Source organism: Cystoisospora suis (assembly GCF_002600585.1).
Source record: "Cystoisospora suis strain Wien I chromosome Unknown contig_740, whole genome shotgun sequence".
NCBI classification, from domain to species: Eukaryota; Apicomplexa; class Conoidasida; order Eucoccidiorida; family Sarcocystidae; genus Cystoisospora; species Cystoisospora suis.
The window spans coordinates 383-11,801 of NW_027153541.1; the positions used below are offsets into that span (position 1 = coordinate 383).

At 44.5% G+C, this 11,419-nt stretch overlaps 1 protein-coding gene across 1 annotated transcript in view; it reads left to right on the forward strand.

The window, feature by feature from the left end:
- The first annotated feature begins 2,185 nt into the window (after window positions 1-2,185).
- The window catches only part of CSUI_001828 (pre-mrna splicing factor rna), a 12,248-nt gene continuing 3,014 nt past the window's right edge, over window positions 2,186-11,419 (forward strand). Inside the window, exons 1-7 of the mRNA XM_068062031.1 lie at window positions 2,186-4,580; window positions 5,604-5,849; window positions 6,678-6,871; window positions 7,763-8,032; window positions 8,748-8,968; window positions 9,990-10,291; window positions 10,900-11,158. Coding sequence (XP_067925990.1) covers window positions 3,195-4,580; window positions 5,604-5,849; window positions 6,678-6,871; window positions 7,763-8,032; window positions 8,748-8,968; window positions 9,990-10,291; window positions 10,900-11,158 — 2,878 coding nt within the window. The 5' untranslated portion in view covers window positions 2,186-3,194. The remainder of the gene's footprint in view (window positions 4,581-5,603; window positions 5,850-6,677; window positions 6,872-7,762; window positions 8,033-8,747; window positions 8,969-9,989; window positions 10,292-10,899; window positions 11,159-11,419) is intronic.

Sequence of the window (11,419 nt, forward strand, 5' to 3'; positions counted from 1 at the left end):
TCGGAGCTCCGCTCACGCTCCCGACAATCGCCGGCTACCACTGAGTGTTGCGTTTGCTCTTCTGACAGAGTTTCTAGCTTTTCACTCGGTAGAACTAACAACTACTAGAAAAGCCATTAATTGTCTTTCTCCTCACAATATCAGACTAAAAGAACTACTCCTTTCATTCCTCGCTCTCCGCCGCCGCGGGGCGTCTCTTGCCGGACGTTGCGCGGCACTCCGCGCGGCCGGCGTGTCGCAACACTCTGCCTGCTCACACAGGCCCAGCGCCTTCCCGCGGTTGTAGCGGACGCTACATCCGCAGGCGTCACACGTCTCCTACTTAGCGGACGGACACTCGTGCGTGACCGTTGTACCTCTTTGGAACTAGTGCCGGCACCGTAGCTACTGAAGTAACGGCTACGCTGAAACGGGGTGAGCAGGGTCGCTGCTGGCCGGCATATCACCCCTTCACGGTAAAAAGAAAAAAAGATAGTTAAGTGATTTCCTTTTCCGCCAGCACAGCAGCATCAGCACTCCCCACGAAACGAGACGTTTTCCCTGTGCCGCCTCCCCACCGGTGCGGCCACACAACTCTGCCGCAATCCTTCTGCTACTGCGAAGCTCTCCGCAGTCCGCGGGGCTGCCCGACTGCGTGTTCAGCCCCTGGTGCGTAGCACCGGCACAACAGCTGTTTATGCTACGCGACCAACCACTTTAAAGCTTTACGAACCAGCGCACCTTCACCTGCGACAATTAACCCATCCCGTGACTGCTTGTGCTGCCCTTGGGTAAGGAAATTCCGACGCAATTTATGTCGCCTCGGTCGGCATTGCTGCTGCGCGTAGTCTACTTCACAGACATCGTCAGCTGGACCGCCGGCCAGGGAGATTCGGAGAGTGTCCAAACGCGTACGGGTTGCAAGCTGTCAGAACGGACGAACACCGGGAATATCCTAGGGGTTTCCTTTCAATCTCTAGACTGCCAAGTTGGGTTTCCCAACTAGTCCACATCATTCAGAAAAAGGAACATGAAACTTCGGTGAATCGCCTGTCATCACGCCGTGTCTGTGCAGTCCGAAGAGGATCGTGTGTCTGGCTCACATCTGCGGAGATCACCTGTTGAGACGCCGGGCACTGTAACTTAACTTGTACGGCATCTGTTAGCCTCGTTAACTTAAAGAGGGATTGGCGACCACACTGATGCCGGAGCGCAGCACAACGCCCGTCTGTGTTCGTCGTGCACTGTGTTAACTGTTTGTAGGCGGAGGACAGAATAGAATGGAGCGTGTCATTGATGGCAAATATGACACCCGCCCGACCGCGATACTCGCAGACAACTGCCGGGTCGTAAGCACTACCGCACGAAACACTCGCCTTTTCTCCGGTCATAGAATTCTTGCGAATCAGGTTTCAACCACTGATGCCGCCAGGACAGCACAGTCATGCTTTCAAAAAGAAGGCCAACACCAACGGTTCTTGCAAGCCTGGCGAGAGCGTGACGACGTGCTCGGCTCTCCACTCTCACAAGTACTGCCATCTCAGCGAACGTGTAAGAGCTGTCTCTTGCATTTCTTCTTGTTGGCAGTAAGATACCGACCCATGATCTTCTTTTGCCGTGAGCCGCCGAAAGAATTTATTGGACCCCTCTGCGGATTCTCTCCTGTGCGAGTTAATCTTCTTCGAACCATGCACGTACTCCTGAGGGAGCCATACCGTATCTGTGATTCCCGGGGAAAAGAGGAAGAAGCAGATTCGCCTTCGGACTTTTCGCTCCTGTTCTTCTGCATCTACAGAATAGAACCAAAGAGGGTCCCGTTTGCTAGGGACTCTGCCATGAGCTTCTCTCAGGAAAGCCTAGCGAGCTCATTCACTTACAACGTCTTTCTGTCGCTGTGGTATATCCCCCGACGCAAACCAGTCAGATCAAAGGGCGTTCGTTTTCTATACACGTCCACCCCCCCTCAGATTCAACTTACGCTTGACTTCGTACCAACAGCTAAGCGATAATAAATGAAGGTAGATACATACAACTTCTCTGTGCTTCGAAGAAGCAACCAAAACAAACTGAAAGGACTGCCTTTCCTTGGAATTTATCGTTTGTCTCTCTCTCTTTCATCCGTGGCATGCATGCATGTAGAAGCGAACAAATAGAAGCGCCTGCTCTGGTTTTCCTTGGACTTGTCAGAATTTCGTTAGTTGTTGTGAGGTCATCTAAAGAGCTTTTTCTTGCTTCTTTCTTACATCTGTTTCCACTGACCTGTTACAGCCCTCTTCTTACCTCTCCTTTCCATGTCGTATTGCTTTTGATTACGAATCCACTCAAGGCGTTGTATTATTCTTCACTTTTCAGGTTCCTCCATCTGTCATCTTCTTTCGCGTCTGCTTGTTATCCTTCAAGACACCTTCGCTTGTCACACCTCCCGTCTCCTCTTCTTCGCGTCCTTGAAGGATTTAACACACGGATTATCGAGAAAGAGAAAATCCTTGGGTTAAATCCTTCTGTATCTCGCGCCAAGGTCAGATGTCGAGATTCTTCGTCTTCTCTCTTTCTTTGTCTTCAGTTTCTCATTGCCCTCCTGCAGGTGTCCCTGTTCGTAAGGGGTTTTTCTCAAAGGCATTTCGTGCGTTATCAAAGAGTGGAGCGTAGCTACCTCTCTTGGCCTTTGTGTAGAGATCACCGGCAAGGGAATGCTTTTTCTTTCTTTTCGCAATGCCTTGCGAGAGTCCAACTGAAACTTAAAGCTTGCAGGGTTAAGCCTTCTTTTTTCTTCATGCTCTTCTCTGGAGAGATCTCAGAGGAAGTCATTCTCTCTCTTTTTGTGTCTTCCTCTGTAAAGTCATACAACTTCTCTCTCATCTTTCACTTTCCCTGTCATTCTTTTCTCTCAGTTTCTTCCTTCAACTCTTTTTCATCCGATAGACATGCAAGGTCTAACGTCTCTCTGCAAAGAACATCCCCCAGCATCATGTTAGAGTCTACACAATCTCTCCAACTTACCTTTCTTTCCTTCGTTCTTCGTAGGTTTCTTCTTCTTCTCACTCAGTCTATTCTTTCTTTTCGTTAATCTTGATATCTTCCTCTCTCTATAGCCATTCCGTCTACCTCATTTTCTTCCTCTCTTCACGAAGTCATTTTCCCTCTCTCTAATCTCTTTTATCTTCTTTTCTCTCTAGAATCAGATCTCTTCTTTTTCTTCTTTCTTCTTCTTCAAGATGGCAAGCCATAATCGCATGCAGAGAGAGAGAGGAAGAGAAGAAGAAGGAGGGGGAGGAGAAGATCCGACTTCTCTTTCTCCTTCTTCTTCTCTTACATTATCACGTGTATCAGAAGAACTGCATAGAGTCGTTGGCTTTTCCACAAGAGCCGTCGCTTCTATGGTGCTTGATGCTGTCCGTTCTTCTTCTTCTGTTTCTTCTCTTTCTTCTCGTCTTGAAGCTGTGGGTCTAACTGCATCGCAGTCGTCTGAATTAGCTTCTCTATTCTTTTCTGGAGGTCATTCAAGCTCCTCCTCTTCTTCATCTTCTAGTTCTCTCTCATCCCCTCCGCAAGATCACAGATATCCTGATTTTCTCGGAGAAGGCGAAGCGAGTGTTAAGCGTCAGAGAAGAATAGACAGCTCTTCTACACCTACGACTATACCGACAGCTTTATCAACAGCAAGAGAAGGAAACACACTAGAAGAAGAGATAGATGAAGAGACACGTCGGAAGCGAGAGAGAGAGAAAGATATAGAAGAACGAGATGCTTTTGCGAGTCGGTTACTTGAAAGAGAAGCAGCAGCAACTCGGAGAAAAGGTGGAGGCCCAAGAGATTCTAAAGCGTCTACGGGTGATTCTTCTTCAACAGCAGGAATGACGCTTTCTTCAGAAGAAGATCTGAAAGATCCTCTGGAGATCCTTTTAGAGGCACGTAAAGGGAGAAATGAGAAGTTGCGAGATAACACGGAGTATATGTCTCGCTTAAGAGAAGAAGCTCGGCGGACGTATTTGAAGAAACGCGAAGGAGATAGGCTTTCGTTAGCTGAGAGAATGTTACGTGATAAAGAATGGATCTATACAGGTCAGAAACTGACCGATGAAGAGAGAAAAGATCTCGAGTTGGAGAAGAAAACGTTAGAGATAGCGAAGACAGCTATCGCTGAAAGATCCTCTCGTGGCGTTGTAGATACCTACGTCATGCCTGATTCGTATGACGAAGATACAGAGAAACGCCTAAGTGTTATGACACAGAAGTATGTCGAAGAGAAGAAGCATCTCTCGGACCAACAGCTCATAGAGCAACAGAAGACGTCAGCTGCGCTGGTGCGCTTTGGAGCGCAGAAAGGAAGAAAAGAGAGAGAGCTTCGCTCCCAAACCACAACTCTAGAGGATGAAGAAAGAAGAGGAAGAAGAAAAGGAGAGGACATGAGCTCTTCTTCCTTTTCTTCAGAAAGAAAAGGCGAGTATGGTCTTTTGAATGAAGAAGGCATACAGATTTATTTTGAGCTCTTAGAAATCCATGGAAAGCAAGCTCTTGATGGAGATGACTGGAACCTGTCGAAAGAAGAAAAAGAAGAAAAGCAGAGACAGAAGGCTCAGCTAGCCAAGATGTCTCTACAGGTAAGTCCTATAGCAAACATCTTCTCATTCTAGAAGAAGGAAGGAGAGGAGAGAGGAAAGAGGAGAAGAAGATGAACTGACAAGAAGAGAGAAAGAGAGGGGGGAGGAGAAGAAAGAAGGAAAGATTTATACATGGCAGATAGATGTATGTGTGTAGTGCAAGACTTCTGCGGAGTAGGAGTATGAGGAGGCGCAGGTGTTTATACAGATGTAGAAGTGGAGAGGTCGGTAGTGGGAGATAGGGAAAGAGATAAAGAAAGATACCTCTTTGAAGGGAAGAAACTATGAGATAGGTCAAAGATAGAAGACTAAAGATAGATAGATAGATAGATGGACAGCTAGGTAAATAGATGTATAAGTGGAGATGAATAACGTCGGTAGATCCGCAGATAACCAAAGAGATAGATAGGACCATGGGATAGACCATAGATAGATAGATTAAAGATAGATAGATTAAAGATAGATAGACTAAAGATAAATAGATTAAAGATAGATGTATCGAGTTGTAAGGGTGGTGGGGTTGGCTCTTGTATGAGGTTGTTCGGAGTGCATATGTAAGATATCTGTACAAGACTTTTGTATGGAGAGTGGCGGAGGCTTCATCGAGAGAAAAGCACGTAAGTCAACTTGACCGATAAAGATATGGACATACTTACGTGTATGTCTATATCTCTAGATTATCTATATAGGTATAGTTAAGTAGTTCGTATCAACCGTCTAAGAAACAGGACAGATCTACGGGTTAGGAGTTTTCCTTCTCCATCTATGAGTTGTTCTCGTCAATCCTTTCTCTGTACATACACCTCAAAAGAGTTCCTCTTTGGTCTGACGGCGACTCGATCATCTCCGCTTCTTTCTTTTCCCTCTCTTCCTTTCTTCTTTCTCTGTATATGATCTCTTTATACCTCTAGTATATCCTTCCATCTTCTCTCTCTCTTTCTCCCTTTACACCTTCATCTGATCTTTTCTTCCTCTCTTTCTCACTCTTTCTCCTCCTCCTTCTTTTCTTTCTTTCTTTCGTAGGAAGAGCGTAAGATGCTCCCCGTGTATGGATATCGAAGAGAATTTTTAAAGGCCGTTCGCGAATACCCCGTCTTGATCGTCGTAGGCGAGACAGGTAGCGGGAAGACGACGCAACTGCCTCAGTATCTCTACGAGGTTGGATATGGCAAAGCTGGAAAGATCGGGTGTACCCAACCCAGAAGAGTCGCTGCGATGTCTGTCGCTGCACGTGTCTCCACAGAGATCGGATGCCGATTAGGCATGGAGGTGAGCGCATACAACACATGCAATACAAAGTGATAGAGTCAAGATAGATACAGTTTTCGGGATAGGTAGAGCAAAGATTGATAGATAGATAGACAGATAGATTAAAGATAGATAGATAGATAGCTACATGCCTCTAATTGCAGAAGGAAAGACTAAGAATAGAGCGACGCGTTAAGAGAAAACAAAAGGAACGAACATCTCTATATTTCACTCTCTTCGCATCTATATCTCGCTTTCATCTATCTCTCTATCTCTCTATCTCTCTTTAATGTATCTGTCTATCTATTTATCTATATCTATCGTCCTATCGATCGTCAGGTCTATATCGCGAGCTGGAAATGTAGCGTGTGGCTTCCGCTAGGACTGAGAGAGAAAGTCAAGGAGGTGAAGCTTCAAAGTGACATATATACATATACGTACATATCCAGTTTTCTCGTCACGATGACGGCGGACGTGTACGTATACGTCTAGATAGATACGTTCATCTCTGTGTGTCTGCTGATATGTAGGGGGTATCGATCCGTTTTGAAGATGGGACACGAGCTCGAACTGTCATTGTATCACATGTCTACGTCTATCTCTCTCTATATACGCCTCAGGGCTTAAGGCGTATCCTATGCTCCCTTACATCACAGCTCAGAAGCTTAACTAACTTTAATATAAACATACAGCTAGACTTGCTGCAATTTGGCATCTCCTGTACCTAAACTGCCATTCTACCATATACCTCTGTCCCTCTCTCAATACACAACACATCTAGACGACTTCTCATTCTATGATAGGCTCATCCACGTCCTTCTCTCTCTGTCTGTGGATATGTTGTGCTAGGTGGGGTATTCCATCCGTTTCGAAGACTGTACATCGGACCGAACTGTGATAAAGTACATGACAGATGGGATGCTGTTGAGAGAGTTTCTCACGGAGCCTGACCTCAGTAGCTATTCAGTCATGATGGTCGACGAAGCCCACGAACGAACTCTCCATACAGACGTCCTCTTTGGTCTTGTTAAAGACTTAGCAAGGTACTTTTCGTCTTCACTTCTCTCTACCCAACTCAGACTCGATGGAGAGGAGAAGCCTTATCATGAAGGAACTGCCAAGAGAAGGGAGGCTTTATTCTAGAGATGATAAGAGTCTTTCCACCTCTCTACAGAGTCAAGAGAGATCTAAATGTCTCTCTTTCTCTCTAATACATTCATACACGACTCTTCAGAAGTTCCTGAGATAAACACTGACGTGCGAGACATCTATCTCTTCATGTATAGACAGATGGAAATAGGAGACATCCATCCCCATGCAGACACATTGAAAACGGAGTAGGATATGTGTGATATATATATACATATAGCTAGATAGGTGTAGGTGCACATGCACAGGTCGTGATGGATGGTCTACGTGTCAAATCCATGTGTATTTTTCTGTATGTAGAGATAGAGGGTGTATATATTTCTCTATGGACTTTGGGTAACAGCCATGATGATGTTGAAAGAGTAGTACTAGTCGTTTTAGTAGCTGTCTCCTTCTTCACTGTAAGAGAGAAATGGTCTTCTACTTCTGTTTCTTCTTCAGTATTTCTTCTTGCTTGATTCTTTAGTCAGTCTTTAACAAGACTTCCCCATCTATCAGAAGTCTCTTTCTTGCTTCTCTACGTTTTAGAGAGGTGAAGATGATATCTCATGGCGTCTCTATGGATGCATGTGAAGTGTACATACACCTGCATATCTATATGTGTATGAATGCACCTATACACATATAAGTATGTGTAAATGTAGGTGGATGGGTCTATTGCCAGTCTCTATCATTACGAAGATGACGACGGTGTCAACTACATCAGCATCTCTTTCCTCTCTCATCTTTTTCTTTCTTTCTTCCTTCTTTCTCACTCTTTCCTTCTCTTTCCTTCTTGTCTCCAGGTATCGAAAAGACTTCAAGTTGATCGTTTCCTCAGCGACCTTAGAGGCAGAGAAATTCTCGGATTACTTCGATAACGCGCCGATCTTTCGTATCCCAGGGAGGAGGTATCCTGTTCAGATTTACTATACCAAAGCTCCTGAGGCGAACTTCATAGATGCTTCCGTGGTCACTGTTCTCCAGATACACCTAACTCAGCCTCTTGGAGATATTCTCGTTTTCCTCCCCGGACAGCAAGAGATTGACGAAGCTCTTGAAGAATTAGAGCGAAGGTACGTCCTTCTCCAACCTGTAAGCACAAGCATTACATTACCCATAGCACTCTCGTTGATATAAATAGATAGTCCTAAATATTCGCTGTGGGGGCGAGAAGGGAGAGAGAAGAAGAAAAAGAAGAAGAAGAAGAAGACGAAGAAGAAAGATCTCCATGCTCAACAGGCTAAGAAGGAGATGCTGAGTGGAAAGAGTTTTGGATGAAACAAGACAGGCAGGCAAGAGAAAAGAGAATGGTAGAGAGGAAGGGAGGTAGACTCTCTCTATGTCATTCTCTCTGTATAGATAGATATCTATGTGTATTACATTCTTATGGATGAGGGATGTAGATATATGGAGAGATGATGTGTTTCGTCCGTGAGATATCATCTTGTTTTTTCTCATCTCTTGTGAGGTGTACATACACCGGAAGTGAGGTGTGCACTCTCTCATCACAGTGCTAATGTACCTTTTTGTAGAATCTCTCGATTTAGCTATATTTAAGAGAGTAAAACACGAAGAGGAAAGCTTCACAGCCACAGAAAGCCTTTTTCAACTTGAAAGAGAAAAGAAAAGACTAAAGAACTACAGGCCCAGTCATACACCACGTAGAAGACATCTTGATCAGAAGTCTCACAACTTCTGACGTTTCCTTCTCTTCTCTCTTTCCATTTTTGTCTTCCCTCTCTTGTCTATTTTTTTTCTTATCTTTTCTTATGTTTTCTTTTCTGTTAGGATTCGAGGTCGAGGTACGGAGATAGGGGAGCTTATTCTTCTCCCGATTTACTCGACTTTGCCGAGCGAAATGCAGGCGAAGATTTTCGAGCCAACTCCTGAGAAAGCACGCAAAGTTGTGCTCGCCACCAACATAGCTGAGACGTCCATCACGATTGACAATATTGTCTACGTCATTGACTGCGGGTTCTGCAAACAGAACACCTACAGCCCCAAGACAGGTATGAAGAAACCCAGGCGAATATCAACATAGAAGGATAGAAGGAGAAAGATAGACAGAAAGGGAGAAAGATAGAAAGAAGGAGACACGGAGAGACAGAGAGAGAAAGAGGGAGCGAGTGTCGGAATGCGAGATAGAAGGAGAGACGGGAGAGATAGGAACAGAGCTAGAGAAAGAGAGAGATAGACAGATAGAGAGAGAAAGAAAGAGAGGAGATAGAGATGACTGAAGATGCAGGGGTGTTGTGAGCTGGTATGAATGAATGGAGTACAAGGAGTCTAGGCAAATGGAGAAACAGTAGACAACAAGCAAGCGTGAGAAAGAGGGGAAAGAGAGTGCCGATGAGAGTCTTCTGTAGAGGAAAGAGAGAGGGAAGTCTTAGGGTTGGAGATCTTCATGGCGCGTGCGTCTTAGACATTCTACACACATCATGCGGAGTGTGCAAGAACCTTACAGTCATGTTGTCGGCTGTACATACGCGCCTACATAGGGATCGTTTGTATATAGACGTATACGCACGTATCACTGCACATCTCCACATACCTACGTCCCCCTGTGTAGGTATCTATATATCTATGTATCTATGTGTATGTTCATGTATGAATACCATCATGCATGCAAGTATACACATACATATATATACATACCTGTGTATGACTATCTTCCTTACCCCGTCATCGTCTACGCGTGTAGGTTCTTGTTCACTTTTGTATATCCACTACAGACACATACAGACGCTTATATGGATACATTATTGATATCTCAGATATATATGTATACATCATACATCATTGTATGTATAGATGTCTACCCATCTTGTCTTGTGTTGTCCCCATCCTCTTGCTTCTCCATCCTTCACTTCACGCCTTTTTTTCCTCAAAGAAACTTTCCTCATCTTCTCCCACATCTCTCAGTGAATCTCCCCTCTCTCCTTTCTCCACCTCCTTCTTCTATCGCCTCTTTCTTTCTCACTCTTTCTTTCTTTCTTTCTTTGTCGTGTTATATGTATGTATCGGTGTCAGGGATGGAGTCGTTAATCATCGTTCCTTGTAGCAAAGCCTCTGTGAATCAGCGAGCAGGCCGTGCAGGGCGTGTGCGAGCAGGCTGCTGCTTCCGCTTGTATACGAAATTTTCATATGAGAAAGAAATGGAAGATGCCAATACACCTGAAATCCAACGCACGAATCTTGGACATGTGGTCTTAACGCTGAAAAGTCTAGGAATCGACGATCTTATCAACTTCGACTTCATGGATCCCCCTCCACCGGAGACTCTTATCAAAGCGCTGGAACTCCTCTATGCTATCGGAGCTCTCAATGATAAGGTAAGAAACACAACTATCACGACAACAAGGCGAGAAGAAAGAAAGAAAGAAAGAAAGGTAGATAGATATTTAGGTAGGTAGGTACGGAAAGGATAGGAGAAAGAAGAAGAAGAAAAAGAGAAAGAAGAAAGCCGGTGTTGGGATAAGGATGCTTTCATACTTTTATGAAGAGACCTTGATAGAAAGGGACAAAAGGTATGCGGATAGGCATTGGTAGGTAGGGAGAGAGGGGAGAAAGATAGATAGATAGATAGACAAGTACGTAGAGAGAAACAAAGAGTGATAGACAGAGAGGGAGAAGACATTCCTCAGCTCGTCACTTGTAGAAGATTTGGGCTGAGGCTTTTTTCTAAGGTGTACATCCACCTTCAAAACACACCTTTGAGAAGCTCCTTCGATTCTCTCTTTGTTTTCTTCTTCTCTTCTTCACCTTTCTTTACCTCTTCACTTCTCTCCATCTCTCTATCTATCTTTCATTCATTTATCTATCTGTCTCGAATCGATGTATCTCGCTTACGACATTCTCATTGTTTCTTCTTTCATCTGTTCTCTGTCTGTCTATCTGTCTATCTGTCTCCCTTCTTTTCTTTTTTTCCTCTCTTTCGCAGGGACAGCTGACGAAGCTAGGTCGTCGTATGGCAGAATTTCCTCTTGATCCGATGTATTCGAAGATGGTAATTCAAGGAGATAAATACAAATGTGTAGATGAATGCATCACCATATGTGCTATGTTAGGAGTAGCCAGTAGTATCTTCTACAGACCGAAAGAGAAGGCCTTGCATGCGGATAACGCGCGGAAAAATTTCTCCAGGCCTGGCGGGGATCACCTCACACTTCTCAATGTCTATAAACAATGGGAAGATACATGTAAGCTCTCTCTCTCTCTAAGAAGAAGAAGAAGCAGTGTATATACAGTTGTTGTTTCCATTCTCTGGAAAACGATTCTCGCTGTCTATCCCTTTCTTCTTTTACTCGATCTGTAGAGATATCATCACTCTTGATAGAAAGGCGTTTGTGTAGGTATGTATGTCTATGTACGTATGTATGTATGTCTATGTACGTATGTATGTATATGTATGTATGTATATATGTATGTATGTATGTCTACGTACGTATGTATGTATGTCT